This window comes from Aspergillus piperis (genome assembly GCF_003184755.1).
Source record: "Aspergillus piperis CBS 112811 unplaced genomic scaffold BO85scaffold_9, whole genome shotgun sequence".
NCBI classification, from domain to species: domain Eukaryota; kingdom Fungi; phylum Ascomycota; class Eurotiomycetes; order Eurotiales; family Aspergillaceae; genus Aspergillus; species Aspergillus piperis.
The window spans coordinates 436,222-462,978 of NW_020291599.1; the positions used below are offsets into that span (position 1 = coordinate 436,222).

General features: G+C 51.2%; 10 protein-coding genes across 10 annotated transcripts; 1 reads left to right on the plus strand and 9 right to left on the minus strand.

Annotated features, from left to right (window-relative positions):
- Positions 1 to 22: 22 nt before the first annotated feature.
- On the minus strand, positions 23 to 515 carry BO85DRAFT_438598 (uncharacterized protein; the record flags this gene model as incomplete). Its single annotated transcript, XM_025658678.1, has 3 exons — positions 23 to 168; positions 221 to 319; positions 404 to 515. The coding sequence occupies 3 exons, from the start codon at positions 513 to 515 to the stop codon at positions 23 to 25; spliced, it is 357 nt and encodes a 118-aa protein (XP_025515402.1).
- A 1,121-nt stretch (positions 516 to 1,636) lies between these two features.
- BO85DRAFT_372511 (fungal specific transcription factor domain-containing protein) lies at positions 1,637 to 3,656 on the minus strand (the record flags this gene model as incomplete). Its single annotated transcript, XM_025656040.1, has 5 exons — positions 1,637 to 2,372; positions 2,458 to 2,588; positions 2,649 to 2,908; positions 2,963 to 3,331; positions 3,512 to 3,656. 5 exons carry the CDS (start codon positions 3,654 to 3,656, stop codon positions 1,637 to 1,639), a joined length of 1,641 nt encoding a protein of 546 aa, XP_025515403.1.
- Positions 3,657 to 5,546: 1,890 nt separating this feature from the next.
- BO85DRAFT_449464 (uncharacterized protein) lies at positions 5,547 to 7,536 on the minus strand. The gene is made up of 5 exons (XM_025660172.1): positions 7,138 to 7,536; positions 6,938 to 7,075; positions 6,607 to 6,889; positions 6,224 to 6,556; positions 5,547 to 6,158 (listed from the first exon to the last, which is right to left on the minus strand). The coding sequence occupies exons 1-5, from the start codon at positions 7,360 to 7,362 to the stop codon at positions 5,632 to 5,634; spliced, it is 1,506 nt and encodes a 501-aa protein (XP_025515404.1). The 5' UTR covers positions 7,363 to 7,536; the 3' UTR covers positions 5,547 to 5,631.
- Positions 7,537 to 8,446: 910 nt separating this feature from the next.
- On the plus strand, positions 8,447 to 11,377 carry BO85DRAFT_302175 (putative chromatin remodeling complex subunit (Rsc9)). The gene is made up of 3 exons (XM_025655353.1): positions 8,447 to 8,656; positions 8,731 to 9,057; positions 9,117 to 11,377. Exons 1-3 carry the CDS (start codon positions 8,623 to 8,625, stop codon positions 10,970 to 10,972), a joined length of 2,217 nt encoding a protein of 738 aa, XP_025515405.1. The 5' UTR covers positions 8,447 to 8,622; the 3' UTR covers positions 10,973 to 11,377.
- BO85DRAFT_302144 (Zn(II)2Cys6 transcription factor) lies at positions 11,377 to 14,220 on the minus strand. The gene is made up of 3 exons (XM_025655352.1): positions 13,656 to 14,220; positions 13,114 to 13,587; positions 11,377 to 13,062 (listed from the first exon to the last, which is right to left on the minus strand). Exons 1-3 carry the CDS (start codon positions 14,121 to 14,123, stop codon positions 11,782 to 11,784), a joined length of 2,223 nt encoding a protein of 740 aa, XP_025515406.1. The 5' UTR covers positions 14,124 to 14,220; the 3' UTR covers positions 11,377 to 11,781.
- A 707-nt stretch (positions 14,221 to 14,927) lies between these two features.
- Positions 14,928 to 16,968, minus strand: BO85DRAFT_438603 (stromal membrane-associated protein; the record flags this gene model as incomplete). Its single annotated transcript, XM_025658679.1, has 5 exons — positions 14,928 to 16,232; positions 16,290 to 16,392; positions 16,462 to 16,506; positions 16,571 to 16,739; positions 16,860 to 16,968. 5 exons carry the CDS (start codon positions 16,966 to 16,968, stop codon positions 14,928 to 14,930), a joined length of 1,731 nt encoding a protein of 576 aa, XP_025515407.1.
- A 238-nt stretch (positions 16,969 to 17,206) lies between these two features.
- BO85DRAFT_477965 (peptide-methionine (R)-S-oxide reductase) lies at positions 17,207 to 18,129 on the minus strand. The gene is made up of 2 exons (XM_025662864.1): positions 17,825 to 18,129; positions 17,207 to 17,721 (listed from the first exon to the last, which is right to left on the minus strand). The coding sequence occupies exons 1-2, from the start codon at positions 18,066 to 18,068 to the stop codon at positions 17,360 to 17,362; spliced, it is 606 nt and encodes a 201-aa protein (XP_025515408.1). The 5' UTR covers positions 18,069 to 18,129; the 3' UTR covers positions 17,207 to 17,359.
- Positions 18,130 to 18,285: 156 nt separating this feature from the next.
- Positions 18,286 to 20,367, minus strand: BO85DRAFT_421194 (Smr domain protein). The gene is made up of 2 exons (XM_025657923.1): positions 20,207 to 20,367; positions 18,286 to 20,107 (listed from the first exon to the last, which is right to left on the minus strand). The coding sequence occupies exons 1-2, from the start codon at positions 20,234 to 20,236 to the stop codon at positions 18,524 to 18,526; spliced, it is 1,614 nt and encodes a 537-aa protein (XP_025515409.1). The 5' UTR covers positions 20,237 to 20,367; the 3' UTR covers positions 18,286 to 18,523.
- Positions 20,368 to 21,694: 1,327 nt separating this feature from the next.
- On the minus strand, positions 21,695 to 23,892 carry BO85DRAFT_449473 (putative alanine aminotransferase). Its single transcript, XM_025660173.1, has 3 exons — positions 23,605 to 23,892; positions 22,117 to 23,357; positions 21,695 to 22,057 (listed from the first exon to the last, which is right to left on the minus strand). The coding sequence occupies exons 1-3, from the start codon at positions 23,756 to 23,758 to the stop codon at positions 21,803 to 21,805; spliced, it is 1,650 nt and encodes a 549-aa protein (XP_025515410.1). The 5' UTR covers positions 23,759 to 23,892; the 3' UTR covers positions 21,695 to 21,802.
- A 452-nt stretch (positions 23,893 to 24,344) lies between these two features.
- On the minus strand, positions 24,345 to 26,597 carry BO85DRAFT_449474 (proteasome regulatory particle lid subunit RPN7). Its single transcript, XM_025660174.1, has 4 exons — positions 26,462 to 26,597; positions 25,741 to 26,386; positions 24,826 to 25,652; positions 24,345 to 24,771 (listed from the first exon to the last, which is right to left on the minus strand). The coding sequence occupies exons 2-4, from the start codon at positions 26,185 to 26,187 to the stop codon at positions 24,579 to 24,581; spliced, it is 1,467 nt and encodes a 488-aa protein (XP_025515411.1). The 5' UTR covers positions 26,188 to 26,386; positions 26,462 to 26,597; the 3' UTR covers positions 24,345 to 24,578.
- Positions 26,598 to 26,757: the final 160 nt, after the last annotated feature.

The following is a 26,757-nucleotide window of genomic DNA, read 5'->3' on the forward strand; positions in this document are numbered from 1 at the left end:
TGCCGCAGCCTAGGACTCACTACTAGAGATCGTCCCTTGCTCTTCTCTCTTCTAGGTTCTCCCGAACAGCATTTGCAAGCAACTCGAAGTCCGCATACTCCTCAACCTCCACTATATGCTCCCCGTCCCACTTTGTCGCCCATAGATAGGTCTGGTTATATGGTTTTCCTGTGCAAAGTGTCAGTAGACGATATTAACCTAGTTGACATAGCCCGCTTACCATTCAGCAGTAGAGGTCCGTCCTTCGAAGCCATTGAAATGGATACCCAGTCCTTCCCGCAGCCCGAAAAATCCGTGCGATCGCAATGGTTTCCGGGACCTGAAACATTTGGTAGACTTCCATTTCCACGGCTTTGATACCTTCTCGGTCATATACGCCAGCGTAGCGATGGCTGCCACGCACTACAAATCTGCAATCCGGAGCAAGAACAATTGTCGATGAAGTCTAGATCGTCGCCTGTCTCCCAGGGACTGAAGAGCTCACGGATTCGTTCAACAGAAGGAGCGGGGGCCATTGCTGCTATAGGCCTGACTTGGCCAAGGAAGATTATGACAGCGGAGAAAAACTAAAGCTTCATTGTGCAGATATGGATGGTACGATGCTGATCCCGACCTCTATTGGAGCCGGTGATGAGAACATTGTAAGTGGATGTTGCCATACTGAAGTCTCTAGACTGAGGTCTTTAGTTGAAGAATGATAGAATAGGATTCCTCATAGTGCACAGAGTACAGTTGTCAACCAAAATGACCGATATAGTTAGGAAGCTCCAGATGATTCAGCCACCGGTCTTGACGGTCACAAAGTTGGTTATGTGCAAGAGAACTAATTCAGTAGGGGAAGGTTCGAGTATCCAGGTCCTAAATTCATTTACTTATCAATGCTACCATCAGTGCACATGATTGATACTGATATTTGTTGACAACTGTCAATGACTACATTATGCAGGTTAGGATATAGACCATACCTTAGCCCGGCACGGTTGTATGCTACTCCGTACGAGTAAACTGGGTACATTTGATCGCACCGTAACCATCTGGAGATATAGTAATTACGTGTATATATCCCTTCCCATACTATCCCTCCTATCTAAGGCATCTAGAGCATCTCTCTACGACGATGCCGCCCCGGGTAGGAGCTATTAATGAGAGCCATGGATGCTATGTTCCAAGATAGACTACCTAGTATGGATATCATTACCTAAATTGGCTACTTGCCGAATAGAGATACTACCACATCCGACTTTCCGCGGCAGAAAATGCTGTAAGGGTCCTAACATTGCATTGTCATGTGACTCATCACATGACCGTTCATAACCTCCTGAAGTGCAGCGCACCTTGGGCCACTTATTCCCAGTAAAATACATGTTACCTTTTGATGCTTTGTGCCTTACAGGCGCTACATTTGACGCGATTCTATGTCCTGCTGGTCTTGGTCTTGCACCAAACATGGGACAGCACAGTTCTGGAGCCGGTGGAACTTGCTCAACTACCCGGCCATCGTGACCGGAAGAAAAGAGTATCTACCCTCATGACCCGTGCTGATAAAGATAATTGGGATCTCTGTAAGCCAGCAGCCCAGCCCAAATTCACCTTTGTCAAAAGCTGACCGCCAATGCATATTGACTTTGGGTTTAAATCATCCAAAGCATAGCCGCATTTGCAACGGATAACAAGACACGGTGTGTTTTCGATCCACGATGTGACCCCACCACACGTTCTCAAATCCCTTCGCCTCCTGCTCCGCCCATATTTCTTCAAGCAATGGAATGGTGCTCCCAAACATCTGATACCGCGTCCGGTCATTCCACACCGAGCAGAACTGCACGATCTTCTTCCGTATCGATCGATCGCGTAGTTCGCAGCCCGCGAAGAAGAGCGGCAGCAACGCTTGCCGAGCGACCATGCTCTCGTCACGACACGCTACCACATGGTCCACAACAACCCGGGCCCAACGGACAACATGCGTCGGAATCGGACTTCCCGGCTTCCATCGGAAAACGCGGTAAATGTAGAGAAGCAGGCCGTGTCTCCACGCCTCCGAGCAGTGCATACAATCTTGGTCTTTTTGGATGTCCTCTTCACTACTATCGAAGGCAAGCGCGGCAGGGGAGATGTGATGCCAGGACTCGAGCGCTTGCTCGATTTGGGCAATCATCGTGGTGTCGAAGGTCACGTACCGCATGGACGACGATTGGCGCTTTTCGGCACTCAGACGCACAACCTGCATGAGCAGCGTGACCACGCTGTGTGGGCAGCCGCAGAGGTCAAAGAAATTCCACTTCCGATCATCGGGGTTCGATAAGATGGCTTCGACGTATGCGTACGGGAACACGCAGTCTTCCCGGGATAAGAGACTGGTGATGGCATCCCACCTAAATAGTTTAGCTGGAAGGGCCGGGCTGATTTTGCTTAAAAAGTTTGGTTGGGTGGGGTGGGGGGCGGGGGGCGGTTATATACCACAACAGCAATCCTATTTGAGCGTCTGCTCGAGCGGACGTGGTCCATGCTTCGATGCCCCCGCACGCTTCGATGAGGCCATAGGCTCCCTTGAGATGTGTATTCCAGTATCCAAGGGTGGATTGAGTTTCCTAATCTTCGTTATCAACTTGGGATAGGTCCGAAAAACAAAGATAAAGGTGCAAACTAACGTCGAAGGAAAATAAGATCATAATCGCATCAAGCACGGAGGAGCCATCTTCCACATTACCGGATGCGTTGAGGCTCTCGCGGAGGAGTTTCAATGCTGTATAGCGATGGTCATCGGTTGATGGGCTCTTAACATGATGGCCCGCTAAAGCCATCACCGCATGTACCAGAAACATAGGTTCCGGAACGATGGTTTTGCGGTATCGAAACGGATTCATCTGTAAGTCGAACGTTAATGGGATCGTGCAGAATTCCATATTGTCTATGGCTTGTTAGTGGGCATTGACAAGAGCGAATAGGAGCAGAATAAGCGAACATCTCTGAAGGACAGGCCCAAACCGCTGCCAGATGCTATTGTACAGTACGCTCGGTGGCATAGATGTAGTAGTGTTGGGGAAGTCTGAAGCTGTCATGGGACTTGACTCTATAGTAGTAGCGACTTGACTCGACCATTCATAGAAGGCGTCTCCGTCAGCTAATTGTAGCTGTCCGTCATCTGTCGGTGTAGATGAACATAAGGATTGGCCTTGGTTTTCTTCACTGTTATCGCGATGCGGCTGTAATTCAGCTGTCCTAGAATCGGTCTCGGGGCCGGGGGAATCGGCAGCTCTAGTTGTTGGCGATGCATCACCCGAGACCTTGAATGGCGTCTCTACGGAGAGGCTGGCTTCCTCGGAAATATTGACTTGAGTAAATTTTTTATGTTAGCCAAGAACCGTAGTTTTCTATTGGTCTTTAGAAGCCAGACAAAGGACAGGACAATACCATCAGGTTCGGGGTCTTTTTGCAACGTAATTAGTAATAGGTTCAACAGGCGCTCCGTAAGGTGGATAAATGATGGCTGGTTGAAAATGTATGGTCTTACGATCTCTCATAGGATGTTCTGCAACGAACACGAATTGCTGAGGTCCATCTGCGTTTCCCAACCGACCCCTATTGGTCCTACGGGCTGCTGACCTTTTTACGGGCCTATTGGAGAGAGAATATCCTGGCTTCCAGGACAGCTGCATTCTGCCTGTTCTGTAGATGCCAATTAGGGTATGGCCAGATTGTTCGCAATGTTCGCATCGAGCATTGACGGATACCTTGTGGAAAGGGGCATCCTATGAGGGGGCGGTTGCGAGCAGAGAGAGAAAACTAGGCACTGGGTTCAAGCTTAGTAAGAGTATAGTTAGTATCTTGACGTAATCAACCACCAAACTGCGGATCATCCGCCGTAGCCACCACTACAGCTGATTCAACCACCAACCGCATCAGATGGGAAAAGTGTCGCACTCGCGGCTGTGCTCCACGCCGGCTATGTTTCGTCCACGTTAGCATGTTGCTGCCTTGAAACATGCCTGGCTGGCCCACCGAACTTCTCCAACCTAGTGAGCCTGATACTCGTGTAGTTTGGAGATGCGAAGGATGCGAAGGCGAACAAGCGCCTTTTATATTTCAGACGTTGATATTCAACCGCGTCAAAATACCCCTTCTCAACGAACACTTGGGTGTGAGACCGCATTGCAACTAACTTGGGAGATGCTAAGATCGCTTCCTCAACATCGGCGGTTAGGGCATCAGGCAGTCCCCAATTCCCGGAATTGACGATGGCTTTGGAAGTAGTCTATTTTTTTGGGAAGTATATTCTCTTCCAGTAAGGACGTCTCCAACCGTATCAGTCGATGAACAATGTGCTTGATAGTGTTCGGGATATGTCTGGTCAGTTTTGTGTGCATAGATCTTTGAAACAGGAGCAGAGCCGTGTCTGGCTAGGGGAAATGTAAGTCTATATGAAGCGGAAGTCGAGTTCGATTGGCAACCTACCTTCGATCGCTTTCCCCAATTTCAAGCATCTGTCATGAATTGAAGCGTCCTCGGATAACTGGCAATAATAAAAGCCGCATGAGAAAAATTGGCAAAACCATTCTATGCTTTGCCGGAGGAATGAATGCCCCCAACACACGCTAGAGTGGTCTATACAGTCCCTCTTTTCTTCTCGCTGAGCCTTCCTATTCCTTCAGACGAACGGACATACCAACGGATAAATTGCTTGATAAGCACAATGTCGGGTGCTGGGCAGCCCTCCTTTGACTCAAAGCCAGGCGGCTTCAGTCCATCTTCCACTAGGAATCTGACACTGAAGTGAGATTGGGTAAGCTGAAGAATTGTTTGCATCCACTCAACACTCAATCTTGGAACACTTTGACGTATCCGGCCTGTGGCTGCTTGAGTTCGCCAATGCCTTTATGCTTTCCACGCTCAGAGTCCTGTTATCTATGTGCGGTTGGATTAGATCCACTTGTCAAACGTTGTTCATGGCGTTTTTGCTTATGGGCACGCTGTAAAACTGTGGATGAGAGAAGCTATATACCAAATATGAAGAGATACACAGAAGAAGCAATAACTTGTAGACGGAAAAAAAAAAAAAAAAAAAAAAAAAAAAAAAAGGCCTCTTCCAGCTGAGGAAGTAGCTGGCCTTTATACTACCTTCGTTGCAAGCCATTACCCGAGCAAATCGATGATCCATCATCGACATTTTGTTTGCGTACCCCAAGGAAATCGCCACACTAGGCTGGAAGGTTACTCGCGTCATTTGGTTTTCCTCTTCTTTATTTATTTTTTTTTTTTTACTATTTTTTGGGGGGGGAGGGGGGGCCGGATATAGCGAGGAATGAGTAGACTCGAGAAATGCCTATGTGGACCGTTCAACAGGCCGCATAAAAAAGAGGGCATGCGAGTAAGCCGGGAAGGAGGTGACGGCTCAGTGGACGCTCAGTAAGTTTCTGAGTGAGTCCTCAGTGAGCGGTGATTCGATGTATATTACTTACTGAGAAGGCCCTGAGTACCCTCACTAAAGCGGCGGCACCCAGAAGAGAAAATCCCGAGTCATGCTAGGTGTTCTGACACGTATAGGTACGTATACAATTCATCAATCTCAATTTCTTATGCTACATAATATACAGTTAAGCAACAAAACAATATACTAATCATTAAACCCATATCTTATCTCCCGAACGCAATCCTCTGCCATATTCCTTCTACATCCCGACAAAGCTCGAGGAACCCTTCGTCTTCGAGCTGATTGCAGATCCACGTTTCTAAACTAGCCATACGCTCTTCGGTGGGGTTGGATATATATGAAGAGAGATCTGCTGTCGTTAGAGCATCCATAATCTTTGCTTGTTGCGCCTCTCCTTGCTTCCCTGTCGATAGTTTGCTCGCTTCGGTTCTCTCGGCTTGTAGATTGCAATTGATAGATGGATAAGATGGAACAACTGGCGGATTGACTGCTTTTAGGCACGGAGGTTGATTATGAGATCCTGTGTGAGCTGATATGTTTGGTCCTGACTCTGGATGAGGCTGTTGTCTGTCGTTTTTGGCGTTGGGTAGTTTTGGTGGGAGTAGTCGTAGGCGAGGCATGGTAGTCCTTTCGCCTGAAGTGGCTGGTCGTGTTTGCGTTTGCATGCCCAGCTGGTTTGAACGGGCAACTTGTGGTGGTTTAGTAGGTATTTGAGATTTTTCGATTGTATCTGTTGCTCTCATAATTTGTTAGTGCACGTATAGATGTGACGAAGTTTATATCTAGCCTCCGTACCTATGTTCGATGAGGTACCACTAGTGACTGTCGTGTATGGGACAGTGGGTGGCGCTTTTGTCATGGTATTGGCTCTCTTGGAAGTACTCGACCATGGAAGAACTCTCCGTGGTGGTATGTTTATTTCTGGTTTGAGAAGACGTTCAGCAGCTGACGAGGTGAAGGGCCTCGATGTGATTATGTCAGAGCTTGTCACGTCCTTCTGGCCGACGGCTGGGGCAAACTGGAATGATGTCTGTGCTGTTGCGAGGAAAGCTTGATCTTTGGTCCCTTTAGCACAGGTCGTATCACTTGTTTGAGCAGTGCTCCATGACGTAGATGGTAACGAGTTGCCTGCTGCGGTCAGATATACAGTACTGTGCCAATGGCTACGGAAAACCCACAAGCTGTAACGCTAGATGACGAACCTGATGCACCGGTGGTCGATGAGCGTTGGAGACTAGAAGCACCCACAGGCTCGGATGGACCTGGCATACTACTCAAGCTATATGAAGGTCCTCTGCTCATAGATGTCCCTTCGATCGAACCCGAGTTCCATTGTGACGAGGTCAATTTGCGCATACTTCCGACGCTAGGCTCTGAGACTGGACACCCTAATTCTCTGAGAATAGACAAAGCGGTGTAGTAGTCGGAATCAAAGGTGAACTTGATTTGAAATCGGCGGACCTATGATGGTGTTGGTTTTGAGTCAAAACATATAGCCTCTTTTCGTACCGTATTTCCCCGTGGATATTTCACTGCAAGGCATGGTGGCTTCACGACCACTGCGAATATTGGCTTGGATACTGCGTGTTGACTCGACTGGGTTATACTTTCAGCTTCAATAATGAAGTGAGTGAGGTCAATCTCTTCCTGAAAACCACTTCAATTAGCATCTGGCTTTCCTCTGCTCCTATTCCCAACATGACTATTACCAAGCTTTCATGGACACGGAGGACCTTCATTAGTACTCTGTCTGGGGTGAAGCTTGTCATCGTGCGCCTCTCAAATATAGCGGTCATATCTCCGTTGCCCATAATATGACTCCAGTTGAGCGGGCCTCTGTGGGTAAGCGATGTAGTTGTATGGGAGAACTTGGCTAATGATAGACGAGTGAGAACGGTTGGATCGGGAGGTTGTTGGGCTCGGCTTTGCATCATGCGGACTGTGATGTGGATATGGAGGGACAAGTTATGTTAATGTTAATGAAATATATAAAGACTATTATGATAGTCAAACTATGGTGAGTGTTATGAAGGAGCCGATGAGGGGCACTAGGAGACCAAGAAATGACATGGTGCTTGGAAGTATAGAGCAGGTGACTGGAGGCTAAGCCTAGTATTGCCAACACGGATAATACACATCTTTACAGTCAACCACAGTATCAGATACCAAGCAATAGAGAGATATAAAAAATGAACTAGAATAGACAGCAAATAGTAGTGTGTCGGATCTTGAATGCGCTGCTTTGGCAGAGAGAATTATTTTTCTTATCTAGAAGCTACAGAAGCTACTAGGCATCGGTTAGAGGTCAGAATAAGGAAGAGGAAGTGAGATAGACCAATGCAAGCCATGATGATCGACGAACCCTGATCTCCCGGTATAGTGGGTGCCTGATATATGTGGTGGTAATTCAGGCACTCCATGTGATGAGGATTACTCATCCTGCCAAAACCAGACAAACCAAGCAAACATGACCGGAAACGGGCATTCCGGAACAACCAAGACTCCGGCCACGCGCCTGAGGCCAGAAGGAGCAGCAGCGCGGACTTTTGCCCTGCGGATGAACGACGGACGGATCGATCGCAGGATCAGCTTGTCTTCATATTTACGCTGCGCCCTCTCTCCCCCGGCCTTTGACAAAGGAATTGACGCCTGTCCTCGGGTTATATCTGTCGCTGCTACTCCTCAATAATCCGCGCGGCGGCTTTTTTGATTATATTCCAGAGCGCTTCTCACGCGAACGTCTGTTGTTGTCCCGTTGTCGCATCCTCTCTGGTTTCGAATAGGCAGTTCTCCGATAGCTTCATATCGCGACCCAGCTCTCAGCCCGTTACCGGAAAACATCCCTCGAACACAGCAGGCGAACAAACTCTCCGGAACACGACGAACTCTCGATTCCACGTCAACATACTCCGATCATCTTAGAAAGGGAATTCGGAACGATATTCCAGAAGAACAGGAAGAACGGCTTTCGAGAAACGGAGCCTTTTCGACTCCAACTTCTTTGTGGCGCGTTTAATAGCGAGGTCTCGCGCTTCTTCTGCAGAAGGTGCCCTTGACCAGTAGACTTGGTCCGTTGGGTCAACCTTGGTCTTTCTAAAAAGTATTCCAGGGCGCCCTAGGAGAACCGGTTATCCCCTTCGAAGTCGCAGAGCGATACTCTCAATCGGTTTTTGGCGTGCTCAAGTCAAAGCAACATGTCTTCCCAAACCCCCCGCACCTCCCTCCGAGGTAAGTGCTACCACTCTCATTTTTGCCAGTGTCACTTCCGTTTTTGTTGAACAACCAGTGCTAACCGTCCGTAGAGGGTTTGCGGCAGGCTCCCAAGGCCAATCAACCATTCATTCCCGATACTGCCCCGGTTCGGCGCTCACATCACAACTCAAATCAATCACCTCAGCCAAGCTCGATGTCACAAACGCATTCGAATTCCCCCGCGCCCAACTCAAACAATTCACATTTACCCACGGAGGGCTGGGACGGCAAAGAGCAGAAAGTACCTATGAACACACGCGAAGTAGCAACGCCAGGCAACAGGCCGGGCCTCTTTCTCACCGTGCCGGGCAAGGTGGCTAAACAACCTGATTTCTATGATCCTTACTTTCCCCTCAGATACCTCGAGGTCCCCAAGTGTGCGTAGGCCTTTACAGCAACCCATGATTATGACAATAATACCACTGACACGCTATAGCGGACCATATCTATAAGCGCGCCCACTACGGCCTGCAATCTGGTATATCAGACGAGGTCGATTTCGCTCTGTACCATCTTGTTCAGATTTCCAACCAGCGATGGGACAAATTCAAGTTCGAGGGGTTCCCTTTGTTGGCCGAAACTCTCATGGAGAAAGCCATTGATGTCTCCATAATATGCACGGGCGTAAAATGGGAACTCCAGTATGAATACCGCTATCCTATGGAGCGTGTTAATGTCCTCAACTCTCTACACGGAACGCGCGATTTGCTCGAGAGGATCAAGAGAATTCCCGTTACTCTGCCTAATGATACTCTCGAAACGTACGAGTTCAACCACCGTCTACGGAATGTGAAAGAAGCTACCCTGGTTCTCCGGAATATGGTTCTACTCCCCGATAACGCTTTTTATGTCTCACGTTATGCGAAGGGACTTTTGAGGGACTTCTTGGTCATCCTGCTCAACCTTCCCAACCAGCCTCGCCTCAATGAAATCAAGAACGATGCGTTAGACATTGCGGAAGAGGTTACCAAGTTCTTGAGGACCGACCCAGAGGATCCGCTTTGGATCTCCCTCCTTCAATGCCTCGAGTCCCCAGATCGTGCCCACGTCGTTCGGGCGCTCTGGGCGCTCACCCATTTCTCCACTGAGATTAACGATTCTGAGGGTAACCAAGCACTGGAACGCATGCCAAAACAAGCTCTGCAACAAATGTACTTCCATACTCTTCTGGACTTAGACAAGGACATCCTAAGCGGAGCGCTGGACTTCTGGTACCAGTACACGCTTTCGCGTGAGAACATCGAGACCATGCTTGACATCTTCGACTTCCCAAGCGTGTTCGTTCCGCGAATGATCGCCCTACTAACACACGAGGCGCGTCCAAGCAAGAAAGAGACAGTTCTCCAGGAAGAGAAAGTCGCACCGCCGCCATCCGAGATCCCTCGTGTGCCAGCAGAGCTACTGAAAGATCTAATGGAGCTACAAGAGCCAGAGCGTAGCTCACGCTGGTTGCGCTGTTGCTTCGTGGAGGATGCAGAGTGCGAAATCACCCAAATAGCCCTGTGGCAGGCATACCAGAGTCGATTCGCAGACCCCCGGGTACCGGGCGGTGGTGTCCTCCCGGCCGCCGAATTCATCAAGAACGTCAGCACGACATTCACAAATGCGCAAGCGCAGGTCATCAACGGGCCTGGCGCGGCGACTCGCTTCATCATCAAGGGCATTCGTCCGCTAGAAACAGCCTACACCTTCCAGGGATTCCCCTACCAATACTGCAAATGGGCAGATAACTCGAAGCCCTCCAAAACCTGCCAGCGCGCTTTCACCACCCCCACCGACCTGCGCAACCATGTTTTCGCCGACCACATGGAGCTCAAGCCCACTGACACACCGGGCCACTACAACCTGGACAATGCCGAATCCCCGGTCCACACGTGCCTCTGGGACAACTGCACCCGGTTCCGCTCATCCGGCCCCAGCAACAACACCGCCATGGTAGCCGGCCATGTGGCATCACACCTGCCCGAAGAGCGCCCTGCCGATGCAGAGCCCCCAGTCTCCAAGCGCGCTGTACTTCAAGAGCGGATCGTCCGCAAATGGTTCTACATGGATACGCCAGTCAATGAGAGAGGCGAACCATTCGGTGTAGCCTACAAGGCGGCGTTGGTCCTGCGCAACATCGCCAGGAACTTACCCACCGGCATGGCTCATAAATACAATGGGCTCTCGTGGAAGAAAGCCGTATTCCTCAGTCATCGGCCGAAGATCGTGGAAACGTGGGACCGTAATCGGTCGCTGCGTAAGGAACTCACTGAGTTGATTATGATAATAGAGAAAGAGGATTACTATTGAAAATGAATACGTGACATGGGGCAGCGAGCAGCGAGCCTCGAGCAACGAACGAACTTTCATGTTATCATCGTCATCATTATCACCATCTTCATCTGGCTAACTATTGCATTTGCTGAGTTTCATTCCATTTTTACTTTGATATATTGTTGTACAAATACCCTGGATCTTCTTTTCTTCCTTTTTCCTTCGTGCGGTGGTGTGGTGAACTCATTTTCATTTCCAAAATTTCTTCCCTTTTCCCCCGTCAGGGGTTACACTAAGTTCCAATAAATCCTCCCTTTCCCACTCCTGTTCATTATGTATGGTACTAGTCAGGGCATGACGTTTTGGAGAGAGAGGAGTGTGATATGATCTTTATCTTATTTTTAGTTTCTTTGTAACGGTGGTGAGAGGGGAGCTTTGATCGGCAATCTGACATAAATTAGGCGTCTGGAACGGGGTGGCGGAGGATTGATTGATTGATTGATCGGTGAAGGTGGATTTGGTGATGGGGCTGTTGTGTTATCCCGGGATTTTCTTTCTTTCTTCTTTGAGCTTCATTCACAGTATTTCTCGTTTCGCTCGCGCAGTCCTTGCTGCTGCATGCCTAAATTCGACGAGTGTATGTATGATAGGCGAGTAGTAGGTTAGGTAGGCTACCAGGTTAGGTAACGGGGTGATGGGACTAGTTAGTTGTTCCCCACAATGACCTTCTTAGACCAAATGTGTGTGCTGTTTGCACGATTCGGGGTCCATTCCACCATCATATGTTCGATTCGTACTCCCTTCGGCATAGAGAATAAGAATGTATGATAGATAGGTGATTATGTTCAGCGCATAATCTCCGGATCATCAACATTGACATAGACATCTGCCACAAAGTTCTCGTAATTCGCCCACGCCATCTGCATACTCCCCAGTCCTGGTCCCGCGTAGCTGAAATCAACCGCGTCCCAGACATTCGGCCACGCAGACGCAGCGACTGCCGCTGCAGCAGCTGCGCCGTCAAGACCGCTGTGACTCTCGGGTGCATGCATAAAGCTTTGTGCGTCTATTTGCATAGCCATAGACTGTTGCTGCTCTTGCTCCTGCTGCTGTTGTTGTTGCTGGATAGATAAATCCAGCGGGGAGAACTGCTCGGAGGCGATAGCTAAATCGGGTTTAGTGTTGGATGAAGATGGACCAGAGCCAGAGCCGGCTGGAGTAGAAGTAGACGTGGAAAGTAATTGCGTCCGTCTTTCCTTTGCCCTATCCATTAATTTAACCATAGGTTTCCATAGCATCCCGCGTTGCGAATCGGCAATTACTCGTCCCAGCTGACTGAAGGTATACTCGACTGGTTCCCAGAAGCGTTCCATGACGGCTTTGTCCTCGCAGACGCAGAGTTCTGCCAAAGCAACGGCGAGACTATGCCAGGGCGGGAAGGCAAATTCGATCCATTGGTAAGTGGCGAAGCGGGGGTCAGAGCGGAGACGATACGAGGCTGTTAGCACGTTGACTGCGAATTCGAGGAGACGGTCCCCACGGACGAGGGGCGGGGTGAAGTTTGGGGCGCGTTGAAGAGGCCGTAGGGTGATGAGTTGCATTGAAGCGTGGGTGCATTCTGCTACGGCTGCTGTGAGCCAATGGAGGGGGTTGGTTGCAGGGGAGGCGTGGGCGAGGAGTTTCGAGACGGATTGTTGAAATTCGAGGACGAGTTGTTGGCGGATAGCGAGCGTATTGATGGAGGGTTCCATAAAGTCAGAGAAGTTGAGGGATCGGGTTACGTATTGTGCTTTGCGGATAACCATTGTGAAGGTCATATCTGTAAAGCCTGGGGAGTCGGGTGGATTTGAGGTCATGGTTGGGCTTATGTCGATGTCGTTCACGTTTGCTGGCGGGTGAGATTCTAGCCAGGCGGCTGGCATCATCGGTTCGGAAGCGCGGTCCATGGATGCTTGGATGTCCAGAAAGCCAATGGCGAGCCAGACGCGGCGCCGGAGTTCTCGCTCGAAGGGGGTTACGTGGAACGGGGGGTCGGGGAGGTGAAGGGATAGGGCTTGCGCGATGCGCAGAGCCATGCTGAGCATTGTCCACATGCGGCGGCTTTGGTCTTGGGAGCGGAGGGCGATCTAAAATGGAAGGTTTAGTGGGTGTGAAGTGGTCAGGATTGGGGGACGTACGAGGAAGAGGACATAGGCCTGTAGGACGGTGAGGTCATTGGTGGTGATAAAATCTGCGCGGGCGAGGGCTGCTTCGGCTTCTTTCTGGTACTTTGCTATCATGGATGACTTGGGGATGCCAAAGCAGCGCATGCTCTCTTCGTCGTGAAGACTACAGGAGGCGGCGAAGTAGACAGAGTAGGCGAGGGCAGTCGGGGCCAGATGCCCTGGCTCGTAGTCCAAATAGGGCTTTCCATCCACGAGGAATTCCTTCACCGAGGGCCTGTGGAGAATCTTGCAGAGCAGGTCTACCCTCTGCATGAATATACAACATAGCTGTTGATGGGCAGGCGAGGGGGCTGGAGAATTGCTTTTTGCAGAGTCACTGCCGCTTGCCATGGAGAAAAGTCGGCGGTAGTTGATGAGGTTGCTGTTCTCAGCATTACGGTGATCTTCCTTGGAACCACTCTGCTCACTGGGATGTACATCCGGCACCTGTCCAGGAGTTAACTTATGTAACTAGATCATTGGATATGTGTAAGAGTTCCTAGTGATTGACTCACCTCATTCAAGAGACTGGCCCAAAACGAAGAGCCCAAGTACGTATCCGGAGTCCGAACACTACCAGGCTGTGAGTCTTCGTCATCGCCATGCTCCCCATCCGACGACCCAGCCTGTGAGCCTTCATCGACGGCAGCAGCTAGAATAGCGCGAGCGGAGGCCTGATTGCCCCCGCGAGCCAGTTCACGGATGATGGTTTCTAGCTTCGCCACACGGTCCTTCAGGTTCGCATCCTGGTCACCTGGTCGCTCCGTTGCTGGTCTGCCGGATCTGCCGCGCGGAAGACGTGCCCGTTCAACGGGGACGCATCTCGTTCCGAGGCGCTGGCAATTCGTGCATGGGTTCAGCTTGTCGCATTTGACTTTGCGCTGCCGACAAGTTTCACAGCTCAGACGCACTTTGGGCTTGTTGGTGGAGTGTGCGGACGGAGCGTTGCCTGCTTCGTCTGCTGTCTGCTCGGGATGATTCATTATTGTATGGGCCAATCTTGTGCTAGTGGCCCGCCAAATGGGAAATCATAGACTGCTAGTTGAAATTTACAAGGGCTGAACATGGCTCATATCGGCCAGCTTGGATGAAGAGACTGATCAATGGCGGAAGTAGACATTACGGAGTGACACGAGATAAGCCGGAGAGCAAAAGGAAGAAGGTAGGATGGATGATTCTTATTGGGCCCCAATCCATGGATGGATCGCCCGTGGCGGCCTCAGGACCCACACTTTCTGCCCTGCGCTTCCCGAACATCTACAACACACCTGTTCTTGTCCTTGGGACGTATAATACGTCGAAGATGGTAGTAAAGTAGACGTGATACTGAAAGTAAGGAAGGAGCGAGCACTTCGATACCGACAGAGTAACTCACGCGTTACCGGTGCCAGCATCGACTGAGCGCCCGCACATCTGCAACTTGTCAACTCAACTACAGCCATCCACCCCCAAGTCTAAACCTCTGTCGTCGATATGCAAGGATGCATTGGGAATACATGACACGTATGGCATGACTGCATTAAGCTATTGACCCATAACCCCACCCATTTTACAATCCGAACCCAATGTCCATCCCTAGGCATGCGTGAGAAAGGAAAGCAAAAGAGAAGCACGGCATCATCAAAGCAGAGAGAGGGGGAGACAAGCAAGAAGGAAGCGGTTACAGCGAATGAGATCGGAATAGAAATGAAATGAAATGACATTGGAAACCTGCCGCTCAAGTCTAAGAGATAGACAATAAACACCAAATATGTGCAAAAAGGCAAAAGCGAGATGGCGCACAGCCTTTACTCCCAAACATTAGAAAATAGATCGTCCGCTCCGCCAAACCCGCCCGCCGGCTTGGAAGGAGCATTCGTGGTAGTAGTCGTAGTGGTGGTCGACGAGATGGGTGCCGCGCTGGTCCATCCGCCAAAGTCCTCATCGGCAGCGACGGTTGGGGCCGACTTGGAACTAGCCGACAAAGCCGGAGCGCCCCAACCCGCACCAATGTCATTGGCAGTCAGGGTATCCGGCACCTTCATCATCGAAGCCGAAGCGGCAGGTGCTGCAGGTGCTGCGGGAGCAGGGTCTGGAGTGCTCCAGGCGTTACCTCCCCAGGGATCAATGGCAGTTGGAGGAAGAACGCTAGCGACGGACGCGGTGCTAGCCACTGAGGGCCTCGAAGCCGGGGCCGGAGCGGGAGCTGGGTTGAGGTTGAAAGCAGACTTCAACTCCTGTTGCGGAGAGGTAGATGTGAACGCCGGAGGTGAGACAGCAGCCGGGGCGGCCGGGGCCGGCGAAGAAAGCCCGAACAAGTCGTCAGACAAAGGCGACTTTGGGGGGTTAGGCTTCGGCGGCGGAGGAGACGCAAAGCTGGTAAATCCTGCGTCAAAACCGTTCGACGAGATTGATGTGGTCCGGGACTGCGGCTTTGGTGGGGGGACAGTGGGAGAAGTGAGACTATCAAAGAGACTACCACCCCCACTACCAACTGAGGCAGTGGGCGAAGACACCTTGGGAGCTGCTGGAGTAGACTTCATGCTGGCAAAGTTCGTCAGGTTGGCGAAAGGTGAGGGTTTCTCAGCTGGTTTAGGAGCCGGAGGGGAAGTGGACGAGGGAATGCTCAGTCCGCTGAAAGCATCGGTCAGGCCACCCATGTTGGAGGCCGATGAACCCGGCGCGGGTGATGCCAGATCGCCAAATGAAGATGTACGCTCGTGCTGCGTCGTAGCAGGCGGAGGCTTCGAATATAGCGAAAGAATCGACTGCTTCAAGTCGGGCCTGGACATTCCGGTCGAACCGGTAGGGGTCGACGCCGTGCTAGCTGGGCGGCTGGTAGGGGCGGGCTGAGCGCTTCCGAAGAAGTCCAAACCAAGTAGCGAGTCCCCGGGACGAGCCGCTGGCTTAGGAGCAGGAGCAGACTGTGGTTGCTTAGGGGGTGCCCTGGGGGTGGGCTCTGTCGTGCTCGGACGCGCCGGAGGGGCGATAGGGTCGTCGGCGAATAGATCGATGGACTGTTGCTGGCGATGGACTGCGGGTTGACTGGACGCAGCCACACGCTGAGAAGCAGAGCGTTCAATCTTCGCTTTTTCCTGAACCACTGCGAGAGGCTTTGACGACATGTGTTAGTCTCATCGTATAAGGTTACACAACTTCGGACAACTTACCACATCGTCGTCGCCAATATCCAGGGTCTTGGGATCGGGCATTGGGCCGTCCATGACCCATCGCTTAGACTCGTACTTTGTCCGGATGAAATTCTCAATTTTCCTGTCCACGCCATCCACTTAGCCACGCTGCCATCAAATTGACCAGTATGCGGGGGAGATATCCACTTACGCTTCCGAGGGGACGTGGCCGGGTGCCAATTTCGCTTCCCAATATCTGCCATAGACAATGAGCTTAAGAGTCCCAGAAGAACACTCAAATTGTAATGGAAGACACTAACTTGTTCGCTCTAGCATTTCCCCATCTCACAACACTCTGAAGTTGTTCGTCCGTCCAGGAGTCAAGGTCGACCGACTTCACCCGACTGATATGGGTGCCCATGCCGCGATGAATGCCCGAGCAACGGATACAAATGAAGATTCCCAGGTTCCATGATGCCCACCGAGGATCTAAAAGAAACAATATTAGCAAGCGATCGCATTATGCACCGGGCATTCGCATTGAATGATATATGTGACGCCAAAACACAACAGGCGTAAGTTGGGCGTTATCCGCGGGGAGTCACTAACGCTTATTGCGCTTGCAATCGGCACATATCTTGTTTTGTTCGAGTTTCAGCAGACTCTTGATGATCTGCTGGTTCTGAGCAGCCTGGGACGGCGTAGCACGTCGAGACATCACAGCTAGGGACGCAGTCCGGGTCGAACTACCAGGGAATGCAGCCGGAGAGGAGAGAAAGGAGAGACAATAATAAAGGGGAGTTGAAACGGGGAGAGAGACGTCAAGGGCCACCAAGTGGCGGGTTGCGGTGTCTTATTGGCCTCAGGCATTGAACTTGGGTAGGCGGTGGGTTGACCTCCGACCGGCCAGCGGCACGTGCCAGCAATGCAGTTTGATATAGATTGATTTGCCTTTAATTTATTGTATGAGAGTCACCAGGGTTGCACACAAACAGCGACGATCGTCATATTCATTTTCATCTTCGCCTCGTCTACTCATCTCTTCATCATACAACTACAGTACTCTACACCGAAAAAACTCCCTATTTACCTTCCACCCATACCCCTTTTCAGTTCCCCTGGCCTTCATCCTCCTTGAACCGCAAACTAACACTATTCACACAATGCCTCTCATCAGTCGGAGTCGGATATCCCTCTCCCTTGAACACATGTCCCAAATGTCCCCCACAGTTGCTACACACAATCTCCGTGCGCTCCATTCCAAACGACCGATCCGTATGTCTTGTAACCGCTCCAGGGATGGAGTCAAAGTACGCGGGCCACCCACATCCCGACTTGAACTTATGTGTTGCCTTGTACAACGGTGCGTCGCATCCCGCGCAGTTGTAGACTCCTTGGGAAGGGTAGTGAGCATCGTATTCGCCCGTGAAGGGTCGCTCCGTGCCCTTTTGGCGGAGGATTTTGAATTGCTCTTTGGTTCACTAGAGTTAGTTTCTTTCATACCAAGAAAGAGCTAGCACGGTGGAACAGTTGAGGGGTAAGTAGGTAGAGAATGAGGGTAAAGCTATGCATACCAGGACTTAGCACAGCTTGCCATGCATCGTCACTGCGCTGGTCGGGATAGGACATGTTGTTGGGCTGGGATTCGGGTTTCGCGCTAGAGCCGAATAATGCGCCGAGGAAGGGGATCGTAGGACCGGCTTTGAGGACAGTTGCGCTGGGGATGGGGAGAGGAGGTCGCTGGAGGGCTCGGGCGGAGTGCGATCGGAGGGGTAGTGCGAATATGCGGAGGGCGGGGATCAGGCCCTGGAAGCGCATCGAGGTGTGATTCAATCAGATATGATTAGACGAAAGATAGGAGATGGGTATGACAGTTAGTCACTGACGAGAAGAAGGTCTCAAGGAAGAAAAGTGAAGATTAGTTAGTTAATCGCTTTTATTGAAGGTCGCCGCTGAAGCTCCGATTTGCTTGGGCTTTTTACGTCATCCGGACGGAAACACCAAAACTTCTCTCTTATCTTATTTTCCCCATAGCCTACAATTAGAGAACATCAAAAGATAATTTTGTCTTCATCAGATCATGATGAAATGCCTGTCTCCAAGCTCTGTATGCATGTATGTACAACAGATGTTAAGTACAACAAATGTCTAGCAGAACTAGCAAAAGCGCGCCTTCCAGATCCGCCGTCTACATGAACGCCTCCGGGTATCTCATATGCATCAGTCGCTAAATGGGGACATAAAAGGGTAAACAGAATCCATCATGCCATGCATCAGCGACGTCGGACAACTCCAACGACGGTCAAAACTCCGGCGCCAATCTCCACCCTCCAGCCTTCCCGGGCCAGCATCTTCGCAACAGCCGGGCCCAGGCGTGAAGTGCCATCATGACTATGCCGTCCAAGTCCAGTGACAATGCGGTAGCCACCCTGAACAGGATTGCTGGCTCCACTGCCACGCATGTATTTTGCATCGCCCAGTGAGTCCCACCACTCGGATACCCTCTCGCTAGAGATCCGCACCGCATCCTGCACAGATACACCATGCAGATCGAGCGAGTTCCATGTAGACTGTGAGTCGACCAGGGCATCGGCAGCAGCAGCAGCATTGCGTTTGGCGCGTTCCAAGTGATCTCGTCCTACAGCGGAATAGTAGGCAGCCGCACCTCCCATCAACCGATCTGATTTACCGCGTCGGTATGCGACCGATGCCTTCGACAATGCTTCAGCACCAGCTGCAAAGTGCACGCCTGCTGCACTTCTCGCTCGGTTGAGGTCCCAGGTCACCGGGGCAGCGCCTCGTTTCGGAGTCTCCTCGTCAACGTCTACCGGCGGGGGTGCTGTGGTAATTTTGATTATCTCACTCAAGGACGGAGCCACCGGGCTTGTCAGCATAGCCGCCGCGAGCTCACTGGCGGCCGAAATAGAACTCCTCGTGATCTTGAGCAAGCCGGCAAATGTGAGCGGCGGCACTGAAGGGAATTCTTGCGTGAGCTCAGCCACCTGCGTAACCGTGACTGGATCCTCATCGATCTGCTTTTTCGGAGCGTGTGTATCGGCAAGAGCCCTGATTGTAGCAGGAAGTGAGGCTCCATTAGCATGATAAGTTGAGCGGACGGTCTCCTTCTTCAAGATCGCCGAGGTTCGCGCATGAATGAACTCAACGTCCTTTCCAGCAGCATCCCACTTGTTTGTCGTATTCTCGAAGCTAGCCTCGGAGCTCGTCGACGACAAGACCTCTTGTCTCCGGGCATTCTTATTCTTGGGTTTGCGCTTACGAGCTTGTTTCTTGCCTGCTCCGGGGTCATCAAAGCCGTCCACGCCCTTAGGAACGGTGACCACCCCATCTTCGTCAGGTACTTGCTCATCAAAAAACGATAGGTTAAGTAGGACGTCCATCGAGCGATCAATGCTCCCATTGGACTTCTTCAACGTATGCTGGATAGTAAACCGGTCAACTGACGGGAACATCTCAGTCAAGTAGCCAATCTTATCATCTTCATTTGCTCCAGACAGATGGAGAGACCCATCCGGTCCAATAGTATACGAGACATGGTCCCTTATACCGACGGAAGAGAACCCCGACGTGAGGCTAGTGATATCTGTCTCCCGCGACCGGTCACCCTGGGACTCACTAAGCTCAGACGACGCATCTGCTTCTGGACCATGTCCTGCACCTAAACCGGACGTGCCGGAAGGGTCGAAGGGCAGATCCTCCTGTTCCCAAGCAGACAGCCGAAGCGCATCCAGAGTCTCGCGAAGTTGGCCAAGTTGGGCAGAGTCCGTCAGGTCATAGTCGAACACGATGGCTGTGAGCAAGGCTGGGTCCAGAGGAGGGCAGTACGTTTTTTCCAGATCCTACGACGCGATTCGTTCTCAGCATCAGCTGTTTACACCCCGTTTGTGCACTTGCAGTTTGTATCGGTGCAAGGCGCGCACAATTTTAGGCAGACTAACCTGGAGCGGACCGTCATCCTTGTCACCCATGTTCGAAATCAATGATGTGCCACAAGTGTTCGGTGTTGAGTCTTTTGAGCATGCCTTATTTAACGGAGGTTTAGATTGGCTGGTGCTTGTTTGCGATACAAGACTGCTGCTCCCTGGCGCACTTTGTTGGGGAGGAATTCGCGATAACTTGCGCCTGAAGGCGGGGGTGGATGACATAATCATTTCCAATGACTTGTGATCGACTGCACGGATGGAACTATGAGAATCACGAAATGAAGATGTAGAAAATATCTAGTATCTCGACGCGTTTCTAATGTTTGATATCTTTGCATATCACGATAAATGGCAGAATATGGGGGCTCACATGTCGTAACTAAATACAAGTAGTTTTGCAACTTCTGACTCACGATACTCACATCAGACATCGAATGATCATCCTTCCATTCAGCTAGCTATTTGTACTTCATGACATCAGTATCTCTACCTGGTAATTAGTATAAATATAACATGAGTATTCTCAGCTCCTGACTAAAATACTGCACAATACCTATTCAGCCCAAGTATAGAAATCTCATTCGCATAAGCCCAGATGTCAGTCAATACTCCAAGTACTGCCCTAAAACCATTAGACCTTTGTACACTACCATCCCTCATACCAAGCACGTTCAAGACTATAGGACTTTGAGTTAACACAGTGTTACCCTTTATCTAGAAAGTTGCGAGCTCAAGTCTTTCCGAACACGATAAGTTCTAACAACTAACATCGCATTGGAAAAGAAGAAAGTAATCCAAGATAATTCCCATTTCTCTTATCTGCTTCGCAATGTCTGGATCTTAGAATTTCACCACCGCCAATTGACTCAGTAGTAGTACTCTACACATAAATTCAAGAACTCGCTCTACCTACCAAGCCAGGACAGCTAGTCTAGAATAAAAATCAGTGATAATCGATACACCGAAATCCAAAGCCTAACTGTCTTAATTTCCCAAAGTTACCCTGACACCAAAATAGGAAAGCTCACCAAGTCGCTATTTCCACTACTAAACCAACCTATACGGAAAACCCTACTTTAACCCCCCACAATCCCGCACACTCCCAACCCAGAAAAAGAAATAGTAGGATAGAAAAGATAGAGTGGATCGGCTACCCTCGGCCCCAGAATTATTTCATCAATCACTCATCCATCGGTTCCACCCCAGAAAATCTGGGTCATTGTTGTGTGGTGGGCGGTCTCCACTTGGACGGCAATTGATCGATGTTTGGGGATGGACGCGTGGGGAAAACTTAACGTCGATGCTATGTGGGTGCGGTTAAGTAAGTGAGTTATTTATTTACGTAGTTGTATTGTGCAAATACTATGACATACAAACTTTTGCTCTGATGGTTCCTGAGACAAATTTACGTAAATCATGGTCGTCTGTCTTCGTTTGGGTTACTCAGTTTAGCACTCGAGGAAATGTATGCATGTGATATATACGACCGAGGAAAGCGGCAGGTTCTCGGATATTAATGGGTTTCTATTTGGTATGTCCGTCTTCTAGAAAGAATATGGTATAGTTCTATATCTTCATAACACGTGCAGCTGGTATATTCACCAGTTCTGCTTACTTGTACTTGGCCATGAACTCCGAGTGGAACTTGACGATCCGCTCAACCCAGTCGGTTCCAGGAGCCAAGAAAGTAGTACGGAAGTGCAGGGTGTTCTCCTTCTGGCCGAAGCCAGAGCCGGGGACGACGCAAACACCAGTGGCGTCAAGGAGACGGAGGCAGTAGAACTCGTCGGCGGCACGGTTCTCGGCCTTGGCGGCCTCGACGGCCTTGGGAGGAAGGGTGATAGTGGGGAAGAGGTACATGGCGCCCTAATTCATTAGTTAGTGAACCGTCCGTAGGATGCTATACTGTCGCTGGAAGTACATACCTGAGGCTCCTGGCATTCAACACCCTCCATGCGCTGGAAGGCTTCGTAAAGGGCAAAGGCGCGCTTGCGCAGACCGTCCCGAATGCCATTGTACTCCTTTTCGTACACGGCGCGGCTGGGCTCACCCTCCTTGGGAGGGTTCACCATCAGCTCGACCAGGCACTGTCCGATAACCGGCGGGCAGAGCATGATGCTGACGTACTTGTAGACCTGGGCCGCAACCTCGGGGTCGAATCCGACCAACTCAAAGTAGCCACCACGGTGACCACACTCACCAACCATGCCCTTGGAGACACTGTGCAGGGAGGCCAGCTCCACGTTGTCGTACTTGCCGGGAACTTCTTGCTGCAGCTGACGGAGTCTCTTCTTGAAGGAGATGAACTCGCCGGTGAAGACGTTAGTCTGGTAGACTTCGTCCGCAATGACCACCAGCTTCTCCTCCGCAGCCAGGTCGAGCACACCCTTGATGTCCTCGGCACTGAGGGAAGCGCCGGTCGGGTTGCCGGGGTTGATCACAACAATGGCACGCACATCGGTGCCAGCAGACTTGGCCTGGGCAAGGTTCTCACGGATAGCATTCACATCGGTACCCCAGGCCCTGTGCTCCTCCAGGTGGTAAGGAACGCACTGGGCGTTCAGAAGGGACAATGTAGCGGTGTAGAGAGGGTATTGAGGGATGGGCACAAGGACACCAGCACTGGGGCCATCGCAGATGACGTTCAGAAGGGTGCTGACACCGGAGGAGGCACCACCGGTCAGGTACAGATCCTGGGGGTTAGCGGGGAATCCATCACGCTCCTCAATGAACTTGGCGACGCTGTCACGGATGATAGGGGCACCCTGGCTGTGACTGTAGGCACCGACGCTCTGGACATCGGCGAGAAGGGTCTTGGCCCGGTCGATGACATCCTGCTGGTAGCCGAACGACGTACGGAGAGCCTCGGGGTTCTCCAGCAAAGAGGGGTTCTCGAGAAGACTGAGGACCTGACGGAAGAAGCTGATGGGCTTCTGGTCCAGTTGCTGAGGGTTGCCGATGTTGGCGAAGATGACACTGTCGAAAGGCAACGACTTGTCTCCCTGAGCCAACTTCACACGGTATTCCTCGGCCTTGACGGCCAGCTCACCACGGACGGCATATTTGGCGGCCTTGACGTGGGGGTTGATGTTGTCCAAGTTGAGACGACCGCCGGAGGAGGCGGTCAGGGTGCGCTTAGCAGTGAGGGTGACGGTCATGGTGGACTCTGCGATGGTCGTAGGGTATGATTAGCTAATTAACCCTTTGTAGGACGAGAACAGAGTCTCTGCCCAGATGGCGGAGTAGGTTCCATTTGTATGGGAAGTATACGGGGGACCGGATGTCACAAGATCGGGGCTAGCTGGAAGAGGCCGTCTGACAATCGGAACATGGGGGGATGGGGGGGAGACACATCCAATGACCAGCAGCAGCACGGGAGGGGGTGAAGTAAAAAGTAACAAAAAAAGACTCACCCCTCTGCAAAGTGCCGGCGGGTAAGACTGCCTTGGAGGAGAAATGGCGCGGGCCGTTCTGATGGCACGACAGCCAGGCACCATTCGGCCGGGAAGCAGCGCATCGCAGCGGAGTTGCCCGCAGTCGAGAGGCGAGCTTAATTTGCCAGGTCATTATGTCGGCTCTCTTGCTCCAATATGTCGGCCAATTGCACGATTATGCCTTCTCCACCGTGGGGGCTAGCGGGGAGACGTCGTGACAGGGTGCTCCTTGAAGCAAAGAAAAAGGCAAGGCCGTCTGATAGGCCGACAATGAACAGAAAGAATGCCTGATCGTGGGCCGGAGAGCAGATCCCAGACGGAGAAAAAAAGCAGAAATCCACGAGGAAATCCCCACGGGGCGGTGAGCAGATGACTCAGCTGGTTCCCTCACCGGGTCAGGAACCGTTCCTTTCCTTTTACGTGAAGGGCATTGTTAGAAGGGAAATGATCGCGTCGCTTCTATGCATGGAGATTTGATCTATCGACTGGCAAATGTGTACACTGTACAGATGGGCGTCGCACTGCGTACTCTTAGGTGGCTTGAGACTAGGCGGCTGAGGACTGCGTTACACCCATGTCTGCTATGGTTGGGCCAATGAAGACCAGTCATCCCCATGATCCCACACGCTCTCCGGAGCCTCCCGAACTTCGGCTCGGGTACGGAGTCTCTACTACTTGACTAGAAAGATAGGCTCTACAACTTGCCTGGTTCTACCATATGTCGGTGGGAATAGCTTTGGCCCACTCCCCATAACTAGCCGATTTCTTTGAGGTCATGTTGTCTTCAGGTCATTATATGTATGATACAGCAGCCTCACGTGTCTGGACGCTCGCAGTGTCAATGGTCAACGGTGTCAAAAGATGTATAAATCACTGAGTCTCTCATCTAGCGAGTCATAAACCATGTGTGGTGAGTCAAGATCAGACCACTCCTTCCCTGGAAAGAACCCCCCCTAGCTCCGTTCGCTTCCTCGCAACCGCACGGCTTGTCCGTACTTTTGCAGTTTCGTAATCAGAGCATCGCCGTGCTTCACAACATCCGCGTACTGCTTGTTCTTGTCGTCAGGTCGGTTCGTCTCGATGATGCCATTGACCCGGTCGATGGTGCATGCAATCCGGTTGCTGGCAATGAATTTGGCAAGATCCCTGTAGCTGTCAGTCAATGCAATCTAACAGTCAATAATTCCATGGCAGACTTACCGATCCAGGTAGTCGACGGTGACGCCGAAGTCGCTGGCCATGCTGTTCAGGCCAACAACGCGATAACTCTGGAGCAGTTGCTGGTACGCGCGAAGTCTCATCTCGCGCACAAACCACGCGCGGTGCTCGTGCAAGTAGCGGTCTTGGTTCAAGAAGTTGTCCTCCACGGCAGCCAATGCTACGAAGAAAGTGCGGTAGTTGCCGGTATACAGGCTGTCGACCAGGTTTGCAAGAGGCGAAAAGTCCACGGGCGCTTCGGTTTCAGACTGAATGCCAGATCCCGCTCCCAGAGTGGTGAGGTTAACCACAGTGGTAGCTGTGGTAGGCGCGGCTCTGGTGACAGTAGCATCCTTCATCTCCTCATCCTGGGCTCCGGGCCCGGAGGATACCTCGCCGGTCAGAGCAGCCAAGCGGTCCTCTCCAGGTCCAAGAATGGCCTTGATCTCGGGTGCATCCACGACCTTGGCCTTGAAGTCGACTCGCTTCAGGGATAATGAGCCCGCAAGGATCGAATAGATGACCAAGGACGAGTAGCTGCACAGTTCGTAGCTGGTGAAGGTCGATAGACTGTCGAGTAGCAGAGGGGCAGCAAGGTTGTAAGAACGGATGGTGAGTAGATGTAGACCCTTGTAGGCCTTGAGGCGGTTTCTCCGGTCCCAGTCGCCGCCACTTTCAATCAGAGTGTTTGCCCGCTCAATGCTCTTCTTGACAGAATGGGTATCGCCGAAGAAAAGACCAATCCGGATCATGGCCAGCATCAGGTCGATCTTCGTTCCGAGGAATGTCGTCTTCTCAAGGAGGGCCTCGTGGGATTCGATAGCTTTGTCCTGCAAGCCACGGATTGAGGTTAGCATATCAACCAATATGCGGGGCTGATTTCGAATAGACTCCTAGCTAGAGCTTCTCAGGACATACCTTATCGCCTACACGGGCCCAGAACTCGGCGCGCTTACCCCGTGCGGCCAGCACCTCAGTTTCCCCGGCGGCTTCCTCAGCTTCATCCTCCTCCTTCTGGAATGTTTCCAACTCCTTTCGGTTGTCTTCCACCAGTGACTGATACAGAGATTCATCCCAGGCGAAGTCTATGTTCTGAGGCGACTTCCGCGAAGCCAGCATATTTGACGTAAGCAGGGACTTGGTCGGGTGCTGGGCGACACCCTCACCGGAGTGGTTCAGAATGCCTTCGACGGGATGAGCGAGGTGTCGGTAAAAGGGGGCCATCTTGTTCTCGGAAATAACATCTTGAAGTCTCTTCAATGATGTCTGTCGCACTGTTTGCGGGCATGCAGGGTTGGAGAGGTTGAAGACATGTTGGGCGAGGTTGAGATCAGGGTACTTTATGTACTGCGGATCGGACCCCATGTTGACGAAGGGGGCTTAGATATCGAGCTAAAAAAGAGACGCGTATAGACAATGTAGAACGAATAAGCTATGGAGCGAAGCTTGAAGGTCAAGGGAGCAGAGGGTCTGGGGTCGATGATGGATGAGGCAGATACATCACCTATGGAACGTAGCTGACCCGAGCTCAGCTGGGGAAACATTGTTCCGGTTGCCGAAGCCGCTTCCAAGTTTCAACAGCCATTCCAAGAGATTCATACGCTGAACACCTTCGAGACATAAATAAAATCGTTATTACCTGATAAAGGGCTCTGCCCAATATAATAGTTGCGAATATTGTATTGCGGTCGATGGACTTTAGCAATGCAACACGTATCGTATCGATTTGAAGACAAGCCGTCAATGACAACTCGAGCGAATGCTTCTAGGCCGCTTGATTATTATGCTTGGCATCTATTATTGTTCAAAAGCCATCACAGCTTCCTTCTCATTGTTCTCTGCAACATGTAGAGGTCGATGTCACATGACTGTGTAAAATTGGCGGACTCCGGAACAGCAACCGAGACAGAGTACCAAACGTAGAAATGATGCCTG

What these genes read in the sequence shown, in the direction of transcription:
- BO85DRAFT_421194 (XM_025657923.1), bottom strand. Translation starts at nt 20,236, where the DNA reads ATGGGTGACAAGGATGACGGTCCGCTCCAG. An exon ending in AGGATGACGGTCCGCTCCAG is followed by an intron (nt 20,108 to 20,206) that starts GTTAGTCTGCCT and finishes ATCGCGTCGTAG; the next exon opens with GATCTGGAAAAAACGTACTG.
- BO85DRAFT_449464 (XM_025660172.1), bottom strand. Translation starts at nt 7,362, where the DNA reads ATGATGCAAAGCCGAGCCCAACAACCTCCCGATCCAACCGTTCTCACT. An exon ending in GTCATCTAGCGTTACAGCTT is followed by an intron (nt 6,557 to 6,606) that starts GTGGGTTTTCCG and finishes TGACCGCAGCAG; the next exon opens with GCAACTCGTTACCATCTACG. An exon ending in TGGTACCTCATCGAACATAG is followed by an intron (nt 6,159 to 6,223) that starts GTACGGAGGCTA and finishes TGAGAGCAACAG; the next exon opens with ATACAATCGAAAAATCTCAA.
- BO85DRAFT_477965 (XM_025662864.1), bottom strand. Translation starts at nt 18,068, where the DNA reads ATGCGCTTCCAGGGCCTGATCCCCGCCCTCCGCATATTCGCACTACCC. An exon ending in GCAAGCTGTGCTAAGTCCTG is followed by an intron (nt 17,722 to 17,824) that starts GTATGCATAGCT and finishes AGTGAACCAAAG; the next exon opens with AGCAATTCAAAATCCTCCGC.
- BO85DRAFT_302175 (XM_025655353.1), top strand. Translation starts at nt 8,623, where the DNA reads ATGTCTTCCCAAACCCCCCGCACCTCCCTCCGAG. An exon ending in CCCCCGCACCTCCCTCCGAG is followed by an intron (nt 8,657 to 8,730) that starts GTAAGTGCTACC and finishes AACCGTCCGTAG; the next exon opens with AGGGTTTGCGGCAGGCTCCC. An exon ending in ATACCTCGAGGTCCCCAAGT is followed by an intron (nt 9,058 to 9,116) that starts GTGCGTAGGCCT and finishes GACACGCTATAG; the next exon opens with CGGACCATATCTATAAGCGC.
- BO85DRAFT_302144 (XM_025655352.1), bottom strand. Translation starts at nt 14,123, where the DNA reads ATGAATCATCCCGAGCAGACAGCAGACGAAGCAGGCAACGCTCCGTCC. An exon ending in GGGCCAGTCTCTTGAATGAG is followed by an intron (nt 13,588 to 13,655) that starts GTGAGTCAATCA and finishes ACTCCTGGACAG; the next exon opens with GTGCCGGATGTACATCCCAG. An exon ending in AGGCCTATGTCCTCTTCCTC is followed by an intron (nt 13,063 to 13,113) that starts GTACGTCCCCCA and finishes CTTCCATTTTAG; the next exon opens with ATCGCCCTCCGCTCCCAAGA.
- BO85DRAFT_449474 (XM_025660174.1), bottom strand. Translation starts at nt 26,187, where the DNA reads ATGGGGTCCGATCCGCAGTACATAAAGTACCCTGATCTCAACCTCGCC. An exon ending in GGGCCCGTGTAGGCGATAAG is followed by an intron (nt 25,653 to 25,740) that starts GTATGTCCTGAG and finishes CGTGGCTTGCAG; the next exon opens with GACAAAGCTATCGAATCCCA. An exon ending in ACCGTCGACTACCTGGATCG is followed by an intron (nt 24,772 to 24,825) that starts GTAAGTCTGCCA and finishes TGACAGCTACAG; the next exon opens with GGATCTTGCCAAATTCATTG.
- BO85DRAFT_449473 (XM_025660173.1), bottom strand. Translation starts at nt 23,758, where the DNA reads ATGACCTGGCAAATTAAGCTCGCCTCTCGACTGCGGGCAACTCCGCTG. An exon ending in CGCCGGCACTTTGCAGAGGG is followed by an intron (nt 23,358 to 23,604) that starts GTGAGTCTTTTT and finishes CGACCATCGCAG; the next exon opens with AGTCCACCATGACCGTCACC. An exon ending in TTGAATGCCAGGAGCCTCAG is followed by an intron (nt 22,058 to 22,116) that starts GTATGTACTTCC and finishes CTAATGAATTAG; the next exon opens with GGCGCCATGTACCTCTTCCC.